Source organism: Muntiacus reevesi, chromosome 2 (genome assembly GCF_963930625.1).
Source record: "Muntiacus reevesi chromosome 2, mMunRee1.1, whole genome shotgun sequence".
Classification (NCBI taxonomy): domain Eukaryota; kingdom Metazoa; phylum Chordata; class Mammalia; order Artiodactyla; family Cervidae; genus Muntiacus; species Muntiacus reevesi.
The window spans coordinates 128,465,876-128,492,139 of NC_089250.1; the positions used below are offsets into that span (position 1 = coordinate 128,465,876).

Sequence of the window (26,264 nt, forward strand, 5' to 3'; positions counted from 1 at the left end):
CTATATTTGTAGGCGTCATTGTTGGTACAGAGAACAGAAAAGACTATATGAATTTAAAAGTCTAGTGATTTTACCTTGATAGGTAAACACGAAAAAAAGAGCAGTTACTTATATTTATTGAGTTTTCTTTTAACTGAAGATGCATGCTAACTAAAATTTGTGATCATTTAAAAATAATAATTGAATTTATTAAAACTGGCTCTAAAATACAATAAGAATCCCCAAAATGTGGTTTAAAGTATATTTTCATGTGTATTTTACAAGTTACCTTTTAAAATAATTTAGTCTTTTATTAAATAACATACTTGATTTAACCAAATACCCCAACCATGCTTGCTATCCATGCTGAGTTGCTGAGATTATGACATTGAAATGAAAACAACTGAAGTGTCCACTAGAATATAATGTCAGTGTGAAGTCTCTTGACTTTTTTCTAACTCTTAAAAAGCTTGATTATTTTATAATAAATGGATCAATGGAAAATTATTATCTATAGCATTTTTTAATATTCCAAGATAAATATAGCACACTGACTTCATGTCAAAATTGTGAACAGGAAAGCTGCCATGATATGGCTAAGTAATATCTCCTAATGAGATACTATAAATACATAACATATCTGGTTCAAATGAAACTATTCTCTCCAAGGTTATTTGAAATATACACATATTGAAACTTTAGGTAGATGTAAAGTGTCTGTGGGTCCAGTTATGCACACCTTTTAATATAGCAGCATGCATTTCAACTCTCTCACTTCTACATAGAAATTTTTTTTAAATGGGAGTTTCTAATTTTTTTTAATCAACAATGTTTAACAATTCTGGACTGTCTACTCTGCCCTCAGCCTTTGATGATATCTGATAGAAAAGTAACCTGTGATTTTAAATCACATTTTACACCATAATATTTTAAAAGTTGCCATAATTTATGAAACACCTTACCTCCCTGTATGTTCTTATTTTTTATAGCCTTCCTGATAGTCCACACTCTCTCAATAATCCCCTTTTGTTCACTACACCTTCCTTTCTTATCCACCATGCAGACACCAGTCCAAGCATTCCCATTGTATGTCTTTGTTCTCTCTCTGAATTGCAGATATTAATACTTTATCTTTCAGAGATGGCAATAAAATTGCAAAGGATTTCCAATGCCTAGTTAATTACCTGTGTTTTGAACTTTTGCAATCACTTTCATTTTATGTATATATCATGTTTTACTAAACCATTTTATCAAAAATGTGTCAGTTCAAATATTTGAATTTAATCATCAGAAATATTTTAATCAAAATAAATATTACATTAAAATAATAAAGAACAAGCATAATATTTATAATGAATTATATATAGCCAATTTTATTTCTAATTTACATTAAACATGAGAACAGAATAATAATATGCTTGTGTGCAGTCTATTTCTACAAATGAAGTAATTATAAAATTATATAGCTAAAATTCTGGGCTCTAATTTCCTTTTCTTGCATTTATTTCTTATTTCTCAAGTCCAGTGAAGTTCTGGAAAATATTGCTATCAAATAATCAGTAAGAATGTATTCAATTAGACTGTTTTATGTCTTATTCTTCTTCCTATTATTTTTGCTTTTATTCACATTGATAATACCAGTACTTAGTTATTTAACTATTTTCCACAAATGAGTAATTATCTTTGGGTAGTTTTATTCAACTCTGAACAAATTTCTAGTTGGATCTCTCTTTTCTTTAGAAAATTCTTAATGCAGTTATACTTGTAATAAATTTGAAAAATGGATTTCCAGGTAATGAACTAATAACTATATTGTTTATTAACATTTTAAATATTGACTTTTTTTTTTTTAAGACGAAAGACCCAGAGCTTCATCTTTTTTTGAATGATTACACTTCAGTCTTCACTGTCACACAGACTGGAATCACTCGCTACCTCACCTTACTTCAACCGGTGGACAGGGAAGAACAGCAAACTTACACCTTTTCGGTAAAGAGATTTCATATATATATTTGTACATATGTATATATGTATATATGTATGTATACACACACATATATCTATATATACACATATAAATGTATATGTATGCAAGATAAAGAGATGTTTGCTTAAAACTGAAAAGGTCAGTGATTGGAAAAGAAAAAATCAGTATGTTCAATTAATAACAGAGAATATAAATAATAAAATTTTCCTCAAAAGTATTTCTTTTTCCTCAGTTATTTTGTTTTATTACTATTCTTTCCAATGGAAGAAAGATAAATTTTGAGATGAAAACAAAAAAATGGGGGTCTCTCTCTTCACCATCCACTCACGATTGAGGTATTATAAAGTAGAATCAACAAAATAAAAATTATTTTCTAACATTTATTCATATATTTATTGTTATTGCATTTTTAGGTTTGTCTTAGGGTTAGTTCAGTGGTTCACACTAGGGAAGATTCCTGCTCCCACCACCCTGCCCAGAACCATTTTGCAATTTCTGGAGAGATTTTTGGTTATTACTCTTATGAAAAAGTGCTACTGGCATCTGGGGGGTAGACAGTTTCAGTACTGAGACATAATACACAGGACAGCCCCCCACAACAAGAATTCTTAGGTTAGATTAACCTGGAGGAGAAAGAGAAAGAAACAGAGATTGATGGCTGAATAGAGGTAAAAAGGGAGTTCTATTTATCATCCAAATTTCTGAGCTAGATTTTATTCAGATATAGGGAAAAAAATGAGTTGATAGAAAAATATAGGAAATGGAATTTATGTAAGAATTTTGTTTGTTTTTTCTGGAGAAACTTATACAGCAGACTCAGAGCTTCCAGGAGACCTAAAATCTACAGTTAAAACTTAGATACAGAGTAGACTTCAGAAGTCATTCAGGACCACAATGGTATTGTTAGAGACCTGACTTTTTGTGAGACTTTCTTTAAAAGTTAATAATATAGCTAAGATGTCACTCTTAATGAATGCCAATGGGTCCTTTAAAATTTGTGATTTTCGTGAATTATTAGAAAGTGATATTACATGTTTAGGGCACCTACTTCATAATATAAGCATGTTGTTGTAAAAGCAACTATTGCATTATATACAAAATATGTAAGAGTATTTCCCTATTCATTTTTTTAAAGGTTAAACAGTAGTTAATTCCTAAGAATTAGCAATGTTATTGGCCCATTTCAAGCCTCTAGAACATTTTATATATCAGGTTATTAAAAGTGTGATTGGAATTCAATATATAAAAATCAAGCAGAATCCTCCATAATTGCTTCCTAACACATTAAAACACTTTGATTATATGTACTATTATGATTTTATTACTTCCTTTTATCAGCAAACATTTTAGCATCCTTTTGAAACTGTAAATTATATATGAGAAAATTTTCAAATTGTAGGAGTGAATTCTGTACTGCTTATGTTTGCATGACTTCTCTATTAAATTTATTTTTCTACCCAAAAGATAACAGCATTTGATGGTGTTCAAGAAAGTGAGCCAGTTATTGTCAATATTCGGGTGATGGATGCAAATGACAACACTCCAACCTTCCCTGAAATATCCTATGATGTCTATGTTTATACAGACATGAATGCCGGGGACAGTGTCATACAGGTAACTACCCATATAATATAAGGATATATTTGAAACAATCATTTCCTTAGATATTTTACAATGCATTGGTTAAGAAACTGCTTAAAAAATGAAAGTAAATTTCAGGGTTATCCTATGGCATAATTTAGCTTAAAAAGATTTGCACTTATGTTTACTTCTTGAATGAAAGTGTACCCATATGCACTTAAAAGTAGAATTAACTAGATACACAAATAGCAATTTGACCTATTTATAAATTGATTTTTAAAATTTAACATTATATGTTGAACATAATAAAGTGAATACAGTAATATACTGAAGTTTCTTTTTCTTTTTTTTATACTGAAGTTTCAAGCACTAAACATGTAGTTTAAAACTTTAAATTATTTTAAACTATTGTGAAAATGGGTTAAATCTTTGTGACTTCATGGACTGTAGCCTGCCAGGCTCCTCTGTCCATGGGGATTCTCCAGGCAAGAACACTGGAGTGGGTTGCCATGCCCTGCTCCATGGGATCTTCCCAACCCAGGGATCGAATCCATGTCGCCTGCATTGCAGGTGGATTCTTGACCATCTGAGCCACCAGGGAAGCCCATGAATACTGCAGAGGGTAGCCTATCCCTTCTCCAGGGGCTCTTTCCAATACAGGAATCCAACTGAGGTCTACCAGCTGAGCTACGAGGGAAGCCCAAATTTCCCTTAGTGGTAAACACAAAGAACTTAATTATTGGACAATACTCTTAGACATTGATTACTTGGACCTAAAATGGAATCACTACAACAGGAAACATTAAGATTCTATAATAAATGGTATCTTTGAAAAGACAGAAATCTGGCAAAATCTTTATCCTTGATTTGTCTTATTTTTATCATTAGCTATACTTATTACATTTAAGTGAATTGCAGGTTATCTCAGATTGCTTTTTAAATATTCTGTATATAAATTGTAAAGAAGTAGTAATATTCTTCCTTGAAGGTTTTTAGAACTCTGGAGAATAGTTAACCCTAGTACTTCTCAGAGTGACTGTGTATGTGTGTGAGTCGCTCAGTCGTGTCCGACTCTTTGCAACCCCATGGACTGCAGCCCACCAGGCTCCTTTGTCCATGGGATTCTCCAGGCAGGAAGAGTGGAGTGGGTTGCCATTTCACATCAGAATCATCTAGGTAGCCACTGAGAAATACAGATGAGCAAGATTCACTTCGGTTTTCATGGATCTGAAGCTCCCTGTGTGATACTTAGGTAATCAATAAAAAAATAAATAAATAAAACCCAAAAGGTTTCTGTTGCCCAGTAACATAAAGACTACTGATCTCTATTTTACTCTACACCTGAGAGTCAGACTTAATAATTTGAAATTGCTCTCAAGCCAGGAAGGTCATGATTCTATATACTTTTTAGAGTATTGTGATGGCTCCAAATTATTAGTAAAATTTATATACAATATATGTTATGTAACAATATATGAGATATAATATGTTTATATAGAATATAGTCTATTATAGTATAGTATATAAAGAATGCTAATAAATGAATTTATGTATCCATATATTTTAGTATTATGTATTTCAGAGGAGTAAAAAAACAGCAGTCCAAATGCCTTAACAATGTACCTAAGTCTTCATGGTCTGAATGCTTTCCTCCCAGCTTCATCTTTGGCCTGCTAGTCATATATGTATGCTTCAGTCCTACTCAACCACCACTTCCAGTTACCTGAATGTGTCTTGCTCATTCCCATTTTCTCCAATTTTTTCCTTTACCTTGATCTCTTTCCCTTCTATTTATAAATTGATTACTTTCTTTGTTCTTTAGACTGGTTTTCTTTCTGAAGAAGCATTCCTTAGTAGTTTTCTGTAGATAATTACTAGTAAATTTTTCTTCATTAATAATTCCTGATCTTGCAACCCACCAAAAGCACACCAGTTTGCAGCCAATATACTATAATAATACAACAGCATGTCTTCCTTGGTGTGAAATGTCTGGGAAGAAATAGTTAACTGTATGTCTCATGGCCTTTGTACACTATTTTCTATTAACCAAGAACTCTTCTTATCTGATCTTTTATAAGGCTAACCCACTCTCATCATACAGGACCCAGCTCAAAATATCACCTCCTCAGAGAAAGCTTTCCTAATAGCTTAGTGTCAATAGCCTTCCAATATACACTATACACATACAACCCCCATCACAGCTCTTATTCTATAACTTGCTTTCTCTAATTACTTTTAGAACCACTAGGGCCACCTAAAATTATCTTTTCTTCTTGTCCCCCGCCAAACTAAAAACCCCATTAGCGACCATCTTTCTTGTTTGCCACTCTGACACCAGCACATGCCAGATATACTAGCCACGCGGTAAATATTTATTCAAAGGATAAATTATTATCTATTTTGCATGAACTAAAGTGAAAGCTCTTTTCCAGGGGATCTTCCCAACCCAGGGATTGAACCCAGGTCTCCCACATTGCAGGTGGATTCTTTACCATGAACTAATTGTTAACATAAGTTAGAAATAATGCAATGCCATCTCTATTTTATTTATTGGGTTAAGATGTGCTTTCTTCAGTGATAGAGAAAAGGGTAACATTGTAGACTGAGCACTGAAAATGCATGTTATGTCAATGTCTTCTGCTGTGTATATGGTAGTGGGGAAAAGGTTTCAAATAGCCACAGTACATCTTATTCATATCTTGGAATGACAATTGTCATATTGATGAAATCTATCTTTTTAATCCATTTTTCTTGAGGGCACAACTGAAATGTGTTTATTTCTATATCCACAAACTCTGTATCCATATAGTAGATGCCTAAACTAATGGATGCATAGTAAATGTTTATTTGAGGATGAAAGAAAGGAAAAATCTGTAAACAAGAAGATTTCAATGAATGGAGAAGAATAAGGATATTGGCCTTTATTTCTAGTCAGTTGATGGACCTACAGATCTACATTTATCTTTACTGAGGCATTCTTTCATAGGGAGTAAAATTATGGTTTGCAGAGATAAAGAAATGACAATTACTGTCATGTTCTTATTTAATTAGATCTGATTCCCATCTCTATAATAACATAATTGGAAATAAAAGTAAGTTTATACAGAAAAACAGCCTGCAGGGAACTGGAAAGTGTAACTAAGAAAAAGATAGCAATTATGTGATGGAACCGTATCTCAAAATTGTTTGCCCAGGGGGATCAAAAGCTTACTTCTGGCATTTGCAGACTACAAAAATTAATTTCCCTTATGTATCTCTTTTTAAAACACATTTACCCTGCCTTTAAAATTCATATTTTAGATATTTCCCTTTGAAAATCTATTTGAACATAGATTGTTATTTGTGTCTACATGCTTCTAATTTTTAATTTATTTAAATGCCAAAAATGAAGCTTTTTAATTAGTATTTTTTTAATTAGTATTTTTAATGTTATTCCTGGCATGCATATTAGAGCTTCTTTGTTTTATTAAATAAGATCTCTCTGGGTGACTATACTGTGTATTGCCATATTATTTAAATGAAAATATCTCAAGATATAGTTCAGGGTATTATAAAAAGAGTGGTGTGGCTATAATACATCCTCCAAGGGTCTTAGAAATTTTAAAAAAATAGATTTCCCATTGAGAGAAAAAGTTTAAAACGGAGTAAAATAATTCAGAACTGTGATTTGCAACCACCTTTTAAGGGTCATAAAATTTTTTTTTTTTTTTTTTACTCCATTCACCACTAACCCTTCCATAACCCTCCCGTTCCTAAGTAACTCAACAGAAGATTGATTAGTTTCCTCTTTGCTAATCCACCTGCAATGCAGGAGATCCCAGTTCAATTCCTGGGTTGGGAAGATCTGCTGCAGAAGGGATAGACTACCCACTCCAGTATTCTTGGACTTCCCTTGTGGCTCAGCTGGTAAAGAATCTGCCTACAATGAGGGAGACCTGGGTTTGATCCCTGTGTTGGGAAGATCCCTGGAGAAGGGAAAGGTTACCCACTCCAGTATTCTGGCCTAGAGGATTCCTTGGACTATATAGTCCATGGGGTTGCAAAGAGTCAGACATGACTGAACAACTTGCACTTCACTTGGTTAATAATCTGTTGTCCAAGAGAGGGAAAATATTAGAAATAAAGGACACAATTGTCTAGCAAAGAGGGCCTTGGATAACAGATTTTTAAGTATTATAATCAGATCATTTTCAGTGTAGACATGGGACTATCTTGGCCTGATATAAGTACATAATTATTTGAGTCCACTATCTTCTTATTATAAGGTAGCTATTCTTGTCCACATGCATGGATCAGTCATAAAAATGTATTATCCAGGTTCTTATTTCAAGTTCTCAACTATAAACTAGCTTTCTGACTTTATATCTATTATGCTTGATCACTGTAAAAAGGAGCAGGGTGATTCTGCAATGTATGGTTCATGAAATACACTTACAGGAACACTGCCACAAAACAGCAGGTGCATCTTTCACAACTGGCAGGATAATCAGATTACGAGCACATCTTATGTTTAGAGAGAAATTACTAGCATGAGGGAGTATGATTCTTTCTTTAGGTCAGGGAGTATATTTTATGTCGACAAAAGACAATTTTATCAACCATCAATTAAATCTTCCAGGTTGATGCTAATGGATATCACACTCTCTTGTCTTAAAGTCTCATTTCACACATTGCTAGTTTTTTTGAAAAGCCAATTGCTCTGTATTAGAGATACAGATTTGGATATATAAGATATAGATTTTAATTTCTGTAGTTAGCTATCTAGTCTGTACTTCAAAGATGTTATTCCTAGACTTTTGCAGTTCTCTTCAATCAATGGGTTTTTAATCCTATCTGAGTATTAGAAGTTTACCTGAGAAACTTTTAAAAATACTGATGCCTGGACTACACCCTGAGATATTTTTATTTGAATGATATTGCAACACGTAGTAGAGTCACTCAGAGAGATCTTATCCAATAAAACAAAGCAGTTATAATATGCAGGCAGTCTTGAGAAAAACTGCCTGAGAACTTAACAATATTTTATACCCTCTGAAAAATGGAGTCTAAATGTATTAAGATGGAATCCTGTAGGTAGCTGAGTCCTTTGATTCTCACCCCACTTATTTTCTTTTTCTTCAGTTCTTCTTTGCTTCTGTCATGTTTCTTACTCTTCACTGCTTTAAAGGCCATCCTTTCCCTCACCTTTACCAGCGCTCAACTAATTATTCCATTTCTTCCTATTGTGTTTTACTACAATAATCTCTTTCTCTCTACTGATTATTCCCTTTGGGCTATAATCCTCCCATGCTCTAGTCTATAAACAGTTTTCCCAGATAAGACTTCATGCTACTATTTTTGCTGTTGTTTAGTCACTTAGTCCTGTCTGACTCTTTGTGACCCCTTGGACTGTAGCCCGCCAGGCTCCTCTGTCCTGGGAATTCTCCAGGCAAGAATACTGGAATGGGTTGCATTTCCTTCTCCAAGTGATTCTTTCTGATCCAGGGATCAAACTTGCGTCTCCTGCATTGACAGGCTAGTTCTTTACCACTGAGCCACCAGATAAGCCTACTATAAAACTGAATTTCCAGCTCTGATGTATTTAGACATCCGGATTAATTGATCAATTTAGATAATTTATTATTTATTTATTTATACATAATTAATGCATAGTTATAAATCCGATCTTCACTCACATCATACTACTAAAATCATACAAAATCATAAATCTAACTCATCTATCTCTAATAGTATGTATCTCTAATAGTATATAAATAAAATAGCATGCATTACTCAGTACTTAACTATGTAAAACTCTTTACTCTCTTACAGGAACTTCTGATTCTCATCCTAGTTCTCTGGTAACTGAGGGATTTTCTTGCTGGCTTCTTATTCAATCCTCAGTCTTTCAGTATTAGCATTTGCAAAAGTCAATGTATAGCTTTCCTCTCTTTTACCTATTCCCAAGTTTTCAGTCATTATTTCTATGAGAAGCTCAGGTACTCATGTTACCCAAATTTTTGGACAAGGCAAGGTAGACTTTTGACAGGCAGCAGAAATTTAACATATTCCAAGACAAACTGACACTATATTATCCTTCTTCCAATACAGAAACATGAACACACATACAGACTCAAATATACATGTTGCTGTTATTCAGTCACTAAGTCATGTATGGGCTTCCCTGATAGCTCAGTTGGTAAAGAATCCACCTGCAAGGCAGGAGACCCTGGTTTGATTCCTAAATCAGGAATATCCACTGGAGAAGGGATAGGCTACCCATTCCATAATTTTTGGGTTTCCACTGTGGCTCAGGTGGCAAAGAATCCACCTGCAATGTGGGAGAAGTTGATTCAATCACAGGGATGGGGCAATCCCCTGGAGAAGAGAAAGGCCACTCCAGTATTCTGGCCTAGAGCATTCCATGGACTGTATAGGTCATGGGGTTGCAAAGAGTTGGGCATGACTGAGAGACTTTCACTTTCACTTTCTTTCAAGTCATGTACCGTTCCTTGCAACCCGATGAACTGTAGCGTGCCAGGGTTTCTTGTCTGTTACTATCTCCCTGAGTTTGCTCAAACTCATTTCCATACAGTCAATGATGCCATCCAACTATCTCATCCCTCTATCACTCCCTTCTCTTCCTGCCCTCAATCTGTCCTAGCATCAGGGTCTTTTCCAATGAGTCAGTTCTTGGCATTGGGTGGCCAAAGTAGTGGCGCTTCAGTTTTTTTTTTTTTTTTTTTTTTGGTGCTTCAGTTTTAGCACCAGTCCTTCCAAGGAATATTCAGGGTTTTTTCCTTTAGGATTGATTGGTTCGATCTCCCTGAATCTCAAGGGACTCTCAAGAGTATTCTCCAGCACCACAGTTCAAAAGCATCAGTTCTTCAGGGCTCAACCTTCTTTATGGTCCAACTCTCAGACCCATAAATGATTAGTGGAAAAGCCATAGCTTCGACTATATGGATTTGTCAGTCAAAGCCATAACTTTGACTATATGGATCTTTGTCAGCAAAGTAATGTCTCGGCTTTTTAATACGCTGTCCAGGTTTGTCATAGCTTTTCTTCCAAGGAGCAAGTGTCTTTTTGTTTCATGCCTGTATGTCTACAGTAAGAAAAGTCGAATATACATAACCTGTCATCTTTTGAGGCAATTATACTTTGCAGAGCCCAATTAATCTTGGATTACATAGGCTTCAGATCAGCAACCACAGTCACGTTTATTTTCTTCCTCCTTCACCTGCATACATAGAGATGATTGTCTGGTTTCTGAAATTGTTATTTCAAAATGTATACATCTGTCACCATTTCCTTTTCCATGCCTGTACATTGCCATAAATTAGGTTGCTACAGTAGACTCTGATCGACAACCCTACTTCTGCAGATTCCCCACAACACTGATACAATGATTATTCTAAAACACAGACATGAATCAGAACAGATCATTATACTACTGAAGGAAGAGCTTAATCTCCACACATGCAGTCAAGAACAGCTGTGAAATACTTCAAGTTCTTTTGTTCACCACATGCTACATCTTCCCATGTAACCAACTTTGATATTATACAGAGGGTTTGTTTTGTTTAACTCCAGTGTAGGATACCCTTCCCATTCTACACTTACTGACATCTCTCTCATGTTTTAAGATTTAATCCAAATTATGCCCTTTCCATTCTTTTTTACACATAATTCAAATGTTATCTTTTAGATAAAGTCTTTATTTTCATAGCAAATCAGAAAATTCATTGTTCTTTCCATCATGCTTCCATACATTCATCAGGCAAATGTATCTGCAAAGCATTTTATTGTACCTTGCATTAAAGTTAGATTTTACATCTCTTTCTATTCTACTGAACCATAAATTTCTTTTAGTGATCTGTAACCACCCATGATTGGCACAGTGACTTCCACACAGTACAGGTTTACCAAATATTCACTGAATTTATCCCCTCAATTAATTTGCTCTCGATATTTAGAAAAAGTCTCATTCTAGAGACACACTCTCTTTGGCCTAAGAATTCTCTCCACCACACACAAAGTGTTATCCCCCATAACCCTTTCTCAAAAGTCCTGTAAAGCCTTCACCTTTGCCAGTTGATCTGAGTCGAGGTTGTTCGGGAGAGCATTGAAAGTTCATGCAGTTCTCAGGATTTTCTTTGGCATTTGCATTCCTTGAGGCCTTTTCATGTCTTCTCTATGCACACGTGTAGTGTCAGAGATGTGTGGAAAGCTTATCTAGCCTTTCTGTTGGACTCTCATTTTCTGTTTATTTCTTCTAAATTTATGGCTTGTTCTCAGCTTACCAACTGGGATCACAACTTGCACTGACAGACCTGAGGCTGTTGCTCATTCAATTCTCACGAAATTGATTCTTTTATTAACTCTACATCAAATTTACTATGGCACCTCTTGAAGAACATCTGCTGCTTTTCAGGGTGAGCCCCATCCTTATAACACCCATATGCCCACTATATTTGGGGTTGAGAATGGTAAGGATGATAAGGTGCCGCTGAAATAACAAGGTCACTAGCTCCTGCTTTTCCTACCTAAAGTCACAGCAATTCTTCATGGATTTTATTCCTGATTTGTCTGCTCTCATGAATCTTTAGAGCCCTAAATGTTTCTTGACACTTTTGCTTAGATTTTTACTTACCTTTTGGGGAAAACAAGCTATCTGATTTACTTACTTCATTGGAACCAGAAATCCTGCCTCCTAGCTCCAATTATTTGCATTTTAGTAAAGCAATTTCAATCAGATAGTAATGATGAGACCAGATAAATCAAATCCCTTATGATTATACAGTGTAAGTGACAAGTAGATTAAAGGGATTAGATCTGACAGACAGAGTTCTAAAGATCTTTGGACAGAGGTTCCTAACACTGTACAGGAGATGGTGATCAAAACCATTCCCAAGAAAAAGAAATGCAAAAAGGGAAAATGGTTATCTGAGGAGGTCTTACAAATAGCTGAGAAAAGAGAAGTAAAAGGCAAAGAAGAAAAGGAAAGATATATCCATCTGAATGCAGAGTTCCAAAGAATAGCAAGGAGAGATTAGAAAACCTTCCTAAGTGACCAATGCAAAGAAATAGAGGAAAACAATATAGGATGGGAAAAACTAGAGAACTCTTCAAGAAAATCAGAGATACCAAGGGAACATTTCATGCAAAGATGGATACAATAAAGGACAGAATCGGTATGGATCTGACAGAAGCAGAAGATACTAAGAAGAGGGGGCAAAAATACACAGAACTATACAAAAAAGATCTTAATGACCCAGATAATCACGATGGTGTGATCACTCACCTAGAGCCAAACATCCTGGAAGTTGAAGTCAAGTGGGCTGCAATCAATATACCAGCAGGTTTGCAAAACTCAGCAGTGGCCACAAGACTGGAAAAGATTCAGTTTTCCTTCCAATCCCAAAGAAAAGTATATCAAAGAACTTTCAAACTACTGCACAATTGCACACATTTCACAGGCTAGCAAAGTAATGCTCAAAATTCTCCAAGCTAGGCTTCAACAGCACGTGAACCAAGAACTTCCAGATGTTCAAGCTGGATTTAGAAAAGGCAGAGGAACCAGAGATCAAATTGCCAACATCCGCTGGATCATAGAAAAAGCTAGAGAATTCCAGAAAACATCTACTTCTGCTTCATTGACTATACTAAAGCCTCTGACTGTGTGGACCACCTCAAATTTGGAAAATTCTTAAAAAGAGGGGAACACCAGACCACCTTACCTGCCTCCTGAGAAACCTGTATTCAGGTCAAGATGCAACAGTTAGAACAAGACATGGACCAACAGACTGGTTCCAAATTGAGAAAGGAGTACGTCAAGGCTGTATATTGTCACCCTGCTTATGTAACTTATATGCAGAGTACATCATGAGAAATGCCAGGTTGGATGAAGCACAAGCTGGAGTCAAGATTTCAGGGAGGAATATCAATAACCTCAGATATGCGGAGGACACCACCCTTATGGTGAAGAGGAACTAAAGGGCCTCTTGATGAAAGCGAGAAAAAGAGCAAAAAAGCTGGTATAAAACTAAACATTCAAAAAGTTAAGATCATGGTATCCAGGCCCATCACTTCATGGCAAAGAGATGGGAAAACATGGAAACAGTGAGAGACTTTATTTTCTTGGGCTCCAAAATCACTGCAGATGGTGACCCCAGTCATGAAATTAAAAGATACTTGCTCCTTGGAAGAAAAGCTAATACCAACATAGACAGAATATTAAAAAGCAGAGACAATACCTTGCTAACAAGGGTTTGTCTGGGCAAAGCTATGGTTTTTCCAGTAGTCATGTATGGATATGAGAGTGGGATCATAAAGAAGGTTGAGCACTGAGGAATTTGTTTTTTTGAACTGTGTTACTGGAGAAGACTCTTGAGAGTCCCTTGAACTAAAGGAGATCAAACCAGTCAATCCTAAGGGAAATCAACCCTGAATATTCATTGAAAGGACTGATGCTGAAGCCTAAGCTCTGATACTTAGACCTCTGATGTGAAGAGCAGTCTCCTTAAAAAAGACCCTGATGCTCGGAAAGATTGAGGGCTGGAAGAGAAGAGGGCAACAAAGGATAAGATGGTTAGATGGCATCACTTACTCAAAGGATATGATTTGAGCAAACTCTGGGAAACAGTGAGTGGCAGGGAAGCCTGGGATGCTGCAGTCCATGGGGTCGCCAAGAGTCACACACAACTTAGCAACTGAACAATAAGAAATGTGTGCTTCTTATATTTTCACAAACAGACCAAGAAAGAAACGGAACAAATCTAGCTTATTAAATGCAAAATACAAAATAAAAGGAATGAGGATGACACACTAGAAAATAGAAGTGAATGTCTAGAACGAGTGAAATCTCTTTTCTACTTTAACCAAAAATCAAAATAAACCTAGCCTCAGATAACAACTGAGATTCTGGAAACTCTCCTCAGTGAATATTTCTTAAGAAAATCCTCACCACAGCAAACTTCTCACACTTTACATTCTCTAAGTGAAATTTGAAAGTTTTAACTATAAAGTTACAATACAGAGAAATACCTTACTAATATAATATTTCCCTTAGCAATAGGAAACAAACAAAAAAACAAAAAACATTGAACAAAACCTCTGGTGAGGTTTCCAGAGCACTTTTTATTATTAAGAATGCCAAATTTATGTCTGTGTAAATTAAAAAAACCCTTTTTATAACAGCAGAAGACTATGCTATAAATGTAGCCTACATGTACCAAAGAAAGCAATGTAGCTTTATTCTTTATTATTTGATTATTATTTACACTCTTAGTAAAAACATTAAAAAATTATTTTGTTTTATGTATCAGGTATGGAATGTTTCTGTCCATGTTTTAGAGTCCATCACAGTTCTATTATAATTTTTATTATAAATGGGAACCATTAAGATAATTTAATGCCATTCCCTTAAAATCTTATCTAAAACTGCATCATTCTCCCTGGTTTTTCGTGCCCTCAAAACAAACAGAGGGAAAAAAAGAGAGAGAGAGAAAAGAATTCAGGAACTACTCTACATATTCAATATCAGATATATGTTAATCTTGTCATTATTTACTTGAGTCACACAATGATTCTCAAACTTTTTATTATCGCCCATAAAACCTTCATCATCTTGCTTCTATTTGCCTTTTTCATCATGTTTGACCTCTGTGAGAGTGCTATTTATTTTCTTAATCTCAGGGTCCTTAATAGGCAAATCCTTTTTTTTTTTTTTTTTTTTTTTTGTGGAATGTTAGGGTGTCTGAGGACAAGGATATTTGTAATATGTACATACTGGAATACTGAGAGGAAGGAATTTTGTCAGGGTAGGGTTAAACTTCCTGAAGAGGACTGTAATACATTAGAAAAAGAAATATATTAAACAATTTAGTGTTCCTTACCATTTAGATATCATTACATTTTGGTAAAACAATTAAAAGTCACATATTTTAGTTTACTTTCATCTGATAACATGTGAGTGACATTTTGCTTTCCCCATGTAAACTAACCCATTTTTGTTTAGGAGGTAGATTTTCCCACTAAATTAGGATTGGCTTCATATACCTTTAATATCCTAGACCGGGGTCCCCAATCTCCGAGATCTAATGCCTGATGATCTGAGGTGGAGCTGATGTAATAATAATAGAAATAAAGTACACAATAAATGGAATGTACTTCAATCATTTTGAAACCATCCCTCTCCTTCTGGTTTGTGGAAAAATTGTCTTTCATGAAACCAGTCCCTGGTGCCAAAAAGGTTGGAAACCACTTTCCTAGACCACTGATCACAAGACCATTGATTTGTTAATCTCCACCACAGTTTAGTTTCAGGATTTTTTTTTTTATGAAGTGCTATCATTTTCAGGGTTCTCAGAGTCAGTGTCTCAGCTCTCTTTTCTAATCTTGAACCACTAATAATTCCTTTAAAATATTTTTGTTTCCATGTCTAAGGACACAATTATGTGAATTCTTGATCAACTATTTTATTACTTACTGCTGAAAGACTGAAAATTTGTATTAAGTTACTTAGATAACAAATGTTGAATTCATTTTTAGCTTATTTATTAAACTTCCGACTTGCTAATGGTTTCTGTGGTGCTAGTTGTAGTCCCTGAATATATTATCTCATCTGTGATTGGCTGGCTGTGCAGTTTGAGAATTGTTTGTATCACCTATGCTTTGTAGTACTATTTGATATTTATAGCACCTCCCAGATGGATGCCTTTTTCAATTTAATTATCATTGAGCTTATCCTGTCTTCCAATATTATTTATGAAAATGTTAAATAAGAGCAACCATAATACCTGTATCCCTAAAGCACATTCCTCAACACTTCTTAACTTGATTCATTGCCATTTATCATTAAATTCCTTTAGCCAATTTAAGTCCCAGGAAGAATGTTAATATTGAATCCAATTTGAGCTAAATTTTAATTAAGATTTCCTGAGACATTGTGTTAAGTGATTTACTATAATCAAAATTGATATCTCCTCTGCTACCCCTGTCCTCTAATTTTCTAATTTTATCCACACACAAAAGAAAATGAGCTTGTCTGGCATGAATAATTCTCCATAAATATATATCATTCATTCTGACTGTTTCTACAAATTGTTTCCTTCTCTTTGCCTTTAGGACTTGGTCTGTCATTCTCACATAAGTCCCAGAATCATTTCATGGAAAGACTTTCCTTCTGGCAACAACATCTGTTCACTCCCAAATACCCACTCTCAGACTTAGCTGAATTTATACCCCTGTTTCAAATTTCCTTTTTTTCTTCTCAATTATTTTTGTTCCTGCTATTTCCATGCCCAAAATCATTCTAAATGTAGTGGAAGGATAATAAAAATAGAAATAGACTGCCCAGTATACCCTCTTAAGCATGATGTGGTGGGTAAAGAATTTTGTTTACATTTCATTAAAATGGTTAATATGATACTTTGAAATGGCCATTAATTAACACAGTGTTCCTGAAATTGAATTTATTTCAAGGTAATTGTGTATACTCACATTTTTTCCAAGAAAATGCACCAGAATGTCCAATAGCCACCTAAAGGATTCTGTGGATGACCAAGAACTGCTACTTTAAAGACATGAAACTCATGGATTAGAGATACATAAGAAAATGTCAGTAAATAAGGAATTTTTTTCCTACAACATATTTATTACAACCCTGTGTGTTTTCTTTGTTAATAGGAAAAACATGTTTTCCTCTTAGGAAACTGAGGCCATATTTTCTTTCTTCATCTGTCAAAGGATGAAAACAATAAATTCTGTGACTATAAAATGTATAAGATTTCCCAGTAGAATCTTACATTTGGTTTCCTTAAGCGAATTGATACTTATCAGGAAGTCAAGGAGCCTTATTTAACATATTAAATCATGATTACATTAATTTTGGTTTGTAAAGTTAATAATGGTTTTCTCTTTTCGTATATAATGATTCAAAGTAGTCTTTAACTGCTGGATGCCATTTGTTCCAAAATGATTATGAATATGTCCAAATTAGCCTTACAAATGTTCATGTGGTATTATTTCAGGGACTCTGAATTGAATCCTTTTTCTCCAAAAAGAAAAAAAAAATTTATTGAGCTTGATATTCTAATTTTCTAATTAGATATTCTGCAATTGGAGATGCGTTTGTTTGCTTTTCAAAAGGTAATACTATAGAGTCTCTGGAAGATGGGAAGGAAAACAATATGACAAGAAAAAAAATCAGAGCGAAAGGAAGGATGGTAGCAATAAAGGCAAACTTCAGCCATTTCATTTTTTCCAGGCCTCTGTCCTTATTAAGTAGAAGGAAATGGCAACCCACTCCAGTATTCTTGCCTGGAGAACCCCGTGCACAGAGGAGCCTGGTGGACTGCTGTCCATAGGGTCGCAAAGAGTCGGACACGACTGAAGCGACTTAGCATGAATGCATGCATTGGAGAAGGAAATGGCAACCCACTCCAGTGTTCTTGCCTAGAGAATCCCAGGGACAGAGAAGCCTGGTGGGCTGCCGTCTATGGGGTCGCAGAGAGTCAGCTGGACACGACTGAAGCGACTTAGCAGCGGCAGCAGTCCTTAGTAATGTGTATTTATGTGTTAAAAGCAGGTGATGAGATAGGAAAAAAAAAATCCTATAGTGACATTAGATTTGCTGTTAGCGCTTTCTTTCTTTTTTGGTTTAGTAAGTTAAAATAAAGATAGCTTTCAAGATTCAAAGCCTTTTATCACTCTCATAAGAACAACAACAACAAAAACTTTTCTGATGAGATTGCTTCAGTATTTGAACACAGTAGCCGAAATTCAAGAAAACAAGAGTGTATATGACGAGAGAACTTTCTTTGCTCACTGTGTGTGTGTTTGAAAGCAAGCTTCTTTTGTTGGGGGGGAAAATGATGTGATGGTGAAAAGTTGAGTCCCAGAGGATTTATGTTGTGATTTTCAATTCCAGCTCACTGCAGTCGACGCAGACGAAGGGTCAAACGGGGAGATCACATATGAAATCCTGGTTGGGGCTCAGGGAGACTTCATCGTCAATAAAACAACAGGGCTTATCACCATCGCTCCAGGGGTGGAATTAATGGTTGGACGGACTTACGCGCTCACCGTCCAAGCAGCGGATAATGCTCCTCCAGCAGAGAGAAGGTAATTTATATCAAACCAATGCAGTCTTTTCATCGCTCCAGTTTAACCCCATAATTAAATTTAAGAAGCGCAGCGAGCATTCTTTTATCTTATAAACATCTAAATTAGATCAGAAAATCAGAGAGACTAGTTTCTTAGGAACTGCATATTCTTCTTTTGTCAAACTGTGGAAAAAGTATGAGAAAGTCAAGATTAAACCACAAAATAATTAACTATGATTCCACAGATGTGAAGGATGCAATTCTCTGTTGGGAGGGGGAGTGGGAACTAGGAAATATCAGAGGCCTGTGTCCAATATATTAGTGAAAAGTAAGGTTGCTACTGAGAGCTCATAGATAACATGCAAAACGTGATGCCTGAGGGATTTGAAGCCATCCCTCAGTGTCTGGATAATTATTTTTAAATTATATATCTATATCTATACTATCTATATATAATATAACCTCAAATATATGTATACATATATATATAAGAGAGAAACATTAAGAGAAAGCAAAGTAAAAAGACTTTCAATTATTACAACTACACTTTTTTGTTTTCCCACCTGAGATATTCCTTTTATTTATTTCTTGTTTGTTCCAGATTTCAGGATGCATTTTAAGAAAATATGAATTTAATATTAATACATTGTTGAATCTTTCTAGGAACTTTATGTCTCTTCATTTGCCCATGTTTTCAAAATTTTTTTACAAATGTCCTATACATTTTTTTTGTTAGGATGTTTCTCATTTTTTGTTATTGTAAATGGATTCCTTCTTTCTTGTTATTCTAATTAGCTGACATTTACACATACAAAAGTTATTAACCTGTATTAATTTTAACACACTATCTTAATTCTCTTATGTTTTTATAGTTTTCCAGTTCATATTTTTATATTATCTAATAATATATTTTACAAGTAGTGCTACTTTGATGTCCTTCTTTTTGTTTATTTTGTTCCCTTTAATTTCATTTGATAGTACTTCCAATAAAAATGTTTGTCTTGATTTTAAGTAGGAGGACCTCCCATGTTTCCCTATTATATTGGTTTATGGTTAAAAAACATTTTACTGTGTTAATAAAGCATTTATCTATTTTTATTTTATTGACTTTTTAAAAATAAGAGTGGTCATTTATTCAAGTCAAATAAACAATCCATCAACTATGAAAGCAGTAATGACTTTTCTTTTTGACCTAATGCTAGGATGACTGATCTTAATACCGTTCTCAAATATATCTATTTTTCATTCCTGATATAAATCCCACTAGGCTTTGGTGTTTTAATCTTGAAATAAACCTCTGGATTTTGTTTGTTCGTATCTTATTTAGTGAAATCCATCCATGCTTCTCTTTGAGAAGTTTTTGTGAAGGCTTTATATATTTTTATGATACTTCATAGATGAAATAAAAATACAAAGGAACACAAAATGAATCAAGTTCAACAACAATATGAATTAGTTGTATCTCTAAAGTCAATAAATCCAAATTCAATTCTCTGAAAAATAAATAAAAACATAGATAAATTGATAACTATCAGTTAGCCCAGACAAAAAGTGGGAGAAAGTAGAACTTTGCCTAATAAATTCTGAGAGGGAAATGACATAGAAACAGAAGAAATTGGAAGAATCATTAAGAGACCACTTTGCCTTAAATAGATGCAAAAACTTGAAAACATGGATAAAACGAATAGTTTTTCAAGAAGGTATAATTTACCAAAATCAATTGCAAAGATTAAGAATTCTTAAGAGATCAATTCTGTAGAGGAAAATACTACCCCAAGCTATAGCAAGGCAAGGAAGTTTGATAGATCTGTAACAAAACCATTGACCATTAAAACCCCTCCAGAGCAGAGAATAGGACATTATTTTCCCTGTAGTATAACCCCGTGAGAGTTTCTCTTCACATCTCTCTTATCATTAATCATAGACATTTCACAGGACCCTGTATTTCCTCAGTGATGTGTCTAGACAGTTCTTTCTCTTGTTTCTCAATATTTTCTCTTTTAATTTCATTGCATAAGAATGGATGTACTATCCCGTACTCCTTGCTACTCTTATCTGCAGGTGACAGATCCCTCCTCCATTTTCTCCCACTGTTATTTATAGACCTGCAGGTCACTCTGTAAGAGTTTAGTTCTTGTCTGCTTGGCATTCACTTCAACAGTATGTTTGTCAAAATGCAGAGTGACTTCATTGTCCAGTGTGGTCGAAAGCATCTCCAAATTTGCAGTTGTTTTGGCCAGGATCTCTGGAGCCCTCCTCGATGCTTATTTTTCAAACTCCAAATATAATCTTGAGCAACAAATCTAAGCTCTAATCTAAAAATATTCAGAAAACAAAAAATCCCACTACTTTCATTAATAACATCACAGTCTAAGCCGTTGTTCTCTCTATAGTGTTGAAAATCTCTTCTAATGAGAAGTCTAATTAGACTTCGGCCTGAGCCCCCTTCAGAGTCTCCTCTCAATACAGTAGTCTGAGTGATTCTGATAACAAAGAACACATCTCTTCCTTTTGCATAGATTTCTAGAGTCTTCACATCTCACCTGTGTGAAAGGCAACATCATTAAAAGGGCCAGTGGAGCCCAGCCCAGTTTGTCCTGGTAGCAGCCACAGAACACTTCCTCATGTCACCTCTTCACACTTGCCTAGCCTTCTACTCTGTGTTGTTTCTCTTAGTCCACTCCAGTTATCACACTGGTCTCCTCTCTGTCCCTGAGGCTTGCAGCCACTTGCAAACCTTTGAACTTGACTTCCATCTCCTTTCAGCCTGCAGTGGTTTTACCCTCAGATTTCTTTGTGGCCTAATTCCTTCAAGGTCATTACTCAATCATCACTTTGTCTGTGAATCCTTTTCTAACAGCCTGTTTGCAATTACAGGAAGTTCTCAATGCTTTTATACGCCTTTCCTGGTATTATTTGATGCACTGAAGTTATCACCATGAAATGCACTATATGCATTTTTGTTTAGAGAATGAATTTCATTTGTCTGCCTTGCTTCTTCTCCACGAGAGAGCTAGTTCAAAAGGATAAGAATCACTGTGGTTTGGTTTTCTCTTTTTCCCAGAAGTCAAAATAATTTCTGAATCCCCTAAGTTCGAAACAAGCATCTTTTTTGTTTTTTGTTTTAACAATGTCATTTTGGGTTTTAAAATAGATGAGTTAGAATAAGAGATGATATGATACAAAACTCAGTTTTTTTAGAGTTTCCCAAACAAAGAGTTAGATTTGAAATTCTGCCTTCCCAGAAAGTATACACCAATTCTCTTAGTCCCTATTAAATTAAAAAATATATATATTGGTGTCTGTGACAGTAAGATTTTCTATCCAGTCCAGCACACCGTTTATTACGTAACTGCCATTTATGAAATACAAAGAGAATAAACATAGTAATTGTCATTTGCAGTTCAAAAGAAAAATTACAGTAAATTATAGAAAGTAGAACTATAAATAAGTCAATTTACCATGGTGAAGTTGACATTGAGGGAAATTCTCAACTTTCTGGGACATTGATGAGGGCACTTTTCATAACAGGGCAGTATTTAGAAGATCTACTAAACAAGATGAGTTTAGGAGAATGAGCAGAGGTTGGCTACATTAAAAACATAATAATAATAAAGCCCATCACATTATTTATACAGCTGGAGAGGTCTGAAATAACGTGGTATTTTGGATAATTGCAAGTCAGTCAGCGAATTGGTATATTAACTATGATTCAAGGAGGGTCAGTAGTTAAGGGTCATATCATGGAAAATTTAATTTGTTTTCTTAAGAAGCTTGGAGTTAGCTAGTCAGTGGAAGAAATGGAAGGGCTTTAAAACAGAAATTCATCTGAGATAGTTTGGTTTCAGGAAAATCACTCTGGTGCCCCTACAGAAGATAGATTTGAGGAAGGATGAAACTGTAGTCAAACTTCCCCAATATCTCAATGGTAAGGAATCTGCGTGCCAGTAGGAGCCTCGTGTTTGATCCTTGGGTCAGAAAGGTCCCCTGGAAAAGGGAATGGCAACCCACTCCAGTATTCTTGCTTGGAGAATTCCATGGAAAGAGGAACTTGGCGGGCTGTATAGTCCATGGAGTCACAAAGAGTCAGATTTGCCTTAGCAACTGAACAACAACAACAAACAGCAAAAGCTGTAGGTAGGGAAGTGAGGCAGAACACCTCCACTAAAAAAACCATTGCTGATGGTTTGAACTGCGCCATCAGTAAGGGAAAATGGAGAGAAGGAATTATTAAAAATTGAAAGACCCTCCAGGGTTTTATCTAAGCTGACCAACTGGTAGCAATGTCAATAAGGCACACATACCTGAGTGAAAGGGAAGAGCTCAACTTCATACACATTTACTTGGATTTACTTGGAATAAATATGTTAATATATTCACAAAGAAAATGGATATATGTGCCTGAATGTGAGAAGACATTCAAGGGCTATATCTTGTGTAGAAACAAATAGAATTCATTTATACAGTGAATAGTTACAGAATCCAAAATGAGAGTCTGAGATTGAATGAATTTTAAATAATAGTGTCATTCATGCTAGGTTATTCTGAAGGGAAGTTGAAGATGACTGATACTATTTAATTAATATACCAGGGCTAGACATCATGCTAGTGACCTATATATATATATTTAATCTTAACAACAAAATTGTAACTCTTGCATAGCTCTATTTATTTTTACAAACCAAAAATAGAAACTGAAAATGATAACTTATTTGGGTACATGACCCCTTGCCCACTTTCATAAAAAAAGTGTTGATAACCATAGTAAATAAGAGGTAGAAACATAACTTGAACTCAGGACTCTTAGATTCTAAAATCTTCCCTTTCATTCTGTTCCATATCCATAACCCTTAGTAGTTATTATTCTGGGGAAAAAATGATAAGATAGTAAAAATATTAATGCTAATTATTAACATAAATATATCTTGTAATTATTATTTTAAACTGTGACTAAAACACAATAGTAATCATCTATTTATTTTGTAACTTCTTTTCATTGGAAATACTGCTGTGCTAAATAGATGTCTAATCTATATGTGCATATATATTCAGTTCAGTTCAGTTCAGTTCTGTCACTCAGTCATGTCCGACTCTTTGCAATCCCATGAACCGCAGCATGCCAGGCCTCCCTGTCCATCACCAACTCCCGGAGTCCACCCAAACTTGTGTCCATCGAGTCGCTGATGCCATCCAACCATCTTATCCTCTGTCGTCCCCTTCTCCTCCTGCCCGCAATCTTCCCCAACATCAGGGTCTTTTCCAATGAGTCAGGTCTTCCCATCAGGTGGCCAAAGAATTGGAGTTTCAGCTTCAGCATCAGTCCTTCCAATGAACACCCAGGACTCATCTCCTTTAGGATGGACTGGTTGGATCTCCTTGCAGTCCAAGGGACTCTCAAGAGTCTTCTCCACCACCACAGTTCAAAAGCATCAATTCTTCGGCGCTCAGCTTTCTTCACAGTCCAACTCTCACATCCATACATGACCACTGTAAGAACCATAGCCTTGACCAGATGGACCTTTGTTGCCAAAGTAATGTCTCTACTTTTTAATATGCTGTCTATGTTGGTCATAACTTTCCTTTCAAGGAGTGAGCATTTTTTAATTTCATGACTGCAGTCACCATCTGCAGTAATTTTGGAGCTCAGAAAAATAAAGTTAGCCACTGTTTCCACTGTTCCCCCATCTATCTGCCATGAAGTGATGGAACCAAATTCCAAGATCTTAGTTTTCTGAATGTTTAGCTTTAAGCCAACTGTTTCACTTTCATCAAGAGGCTCTTCAGTTCCTCTTCACTTTCTGCCATAAGGGTGGTGTCATCTGGATATCTGAGGTTATTGATATTTCTCCAGGCAATCTTGATTCCAGCTTGTGCTTCTCCCAGCCCAGCGTTTCTCATGATGTACTCTGCATATAAGTTAAATAAGCAGGGTAACAATATACAGTCTTGACGTACTCCTTTTCCTATTTGGAACCAATCTGTTGTTCCATGTCCAGTTCTAACTGTTGCTTCCTGACCTGCCTACAGGTTTCTCAAGAGGCAGGTCAGGTGGTCTGGATTGCATTGATATATTTTAGACAACTTTATTATTTAATGAGTGAGATTTTAAATTTGCTTTGAAGTTCCAGTTTGCAAGTCATATCACTGATTTGCCTTGATAAGCCTTTGTTTACAAGAATTTGTAGTCCAACTGGTTTTTACTTAAGTCAAATTGTATTCTACCCCTGGAAACAAAGTGGCATTTTCAGAATTTGAATATACAGGTCTTTTCAGTGATATGAGGCATTTATTTGACTTAGTCTCACTGTTTTCTTTATAGACAACGGTTTGGGTGCTAAAAGACCACCTTATGATGGTTGATTAAATATCAAGTGGGACCTGCAGCGAGTAAAATCTATATACCTCCATCCTACCTGCCACAATAATGTCATGTTTCCCTAGAGTAATGACACTTTCTATTTTCTGGAGGAAAATTAGTCTTTCAAATTGTGTTGATGATTGACCCGAAGAGTTGTGAGGCTTTGCTTTCAGTATTTCTTTCGGAAAAAGATGCTCTTAGAAAATTATGAACATAAAAATATAGATTGTGACATATTTTACAAGCTGACCCAGATGACAGTAGTGACATGTAAACCTAATTAAATGATCACACTGGGAGCAATGATGATTTTCTGTCTTATTCTTTTCTAATAAGCAACCTCAATTCTAAATGTCAATAACACTGACTCTCAAAATGAGGATTTATGAATTAACTAGCAGAAGAACTAACTGTTTTTATACTTGTTATTCTAATTGATTAAACTTGCCAAAGAATTAGAGAGTAAAAGGAACCATAGTCTATAGTGGTTTTGTCTGGGGGAATCTTTTTTTTTTTAAGTCGTTGATAAACAGAAGAGGATAAAAACAAACAATTTTTAAAAAGCAGTAAGATATGTTAGATAGTATTTATTTTTTTGTCTGTAAGTCTTCTCATATGTAACTGCATTAAATTAAGTAAATATTTCATCTTAATATGAGTTGAAGTACTACTATTAAGTATTTATCAAAATGTAAAGATAAAATTGAGTCCTTTCCCCCAAATATAAACAAATCATGATTGAACAACTGATGCCTGGCATGGCATACTTTTTTGATAATCTATTTTCATTGAATTCAAGGTTGTATCTAATTAACACAATATTAAGTCACCCATTCTCACATAAAATTATTTTTCAATTATGAACATATATATTTTAAAATAACTTCACATGACATGTTTAACATTAATAATAAAAAAATTATGGAAGTATTCATTTTAGCAAAATTTTACTGAGTTTCCACAATTCCTGTCCTCTTGGGAAGCACTAAAAATATAAGACAAGATGAGTTTTTTTGCCCTCACAGCATTCGTATAAAGGTACAGGTAAATCTGGATATAGCGTAGTATAATTACAAGTGCAGGTTAACTTGGACAGGAAGGATAATGAGGTACCCTAGCAGAAGAAACAATAAAAGCAAAGATACAGAGACACAGCAAAGTATTGTCTGCTGTGGGAATTGTTAAAATCTATCAACCAATCCCCACTGTTGTTAAGCTGAAGTTTAAATCAGTAAGTAGAGCACACGAGTACCTGAATGCTATGACTCTTGCT

At 35.0% G+C, this 26,264-nt stretch overlaps 1 protein-coding gene across 14 annotated transcripts in view; it reads left to right on the forward strand.

Annotated features, from left to right (window-relative positions):
- Positions 1-26,264, forward strand: part of PCDH15 (protocadherin related 15) — a 767,128-nt gene that overhangs the window by 441,226 nt on the left and 299,638 nt on the right. For all 14 annotated transcript variants that reach the window (XM_065919987.1, XM_065919986.1, XM_065919983.1 and 11 more), the window contains 3 exons: positions 1,834-1,968; positions 3,431-3,580; positions 18,459-18,652. In XM_065919987.1, coding sequence (XP_065776059.1) covers positions 1,834-1,968; positions 3,431-3,580; positions 18,459-18,652 — 479 coding nt within the window. The remainder of the gene's footprint in view (positions 1-1,833; positions 1,969-3,430; positions 3,581-18,458; positions 18,653-26,264) is intronic.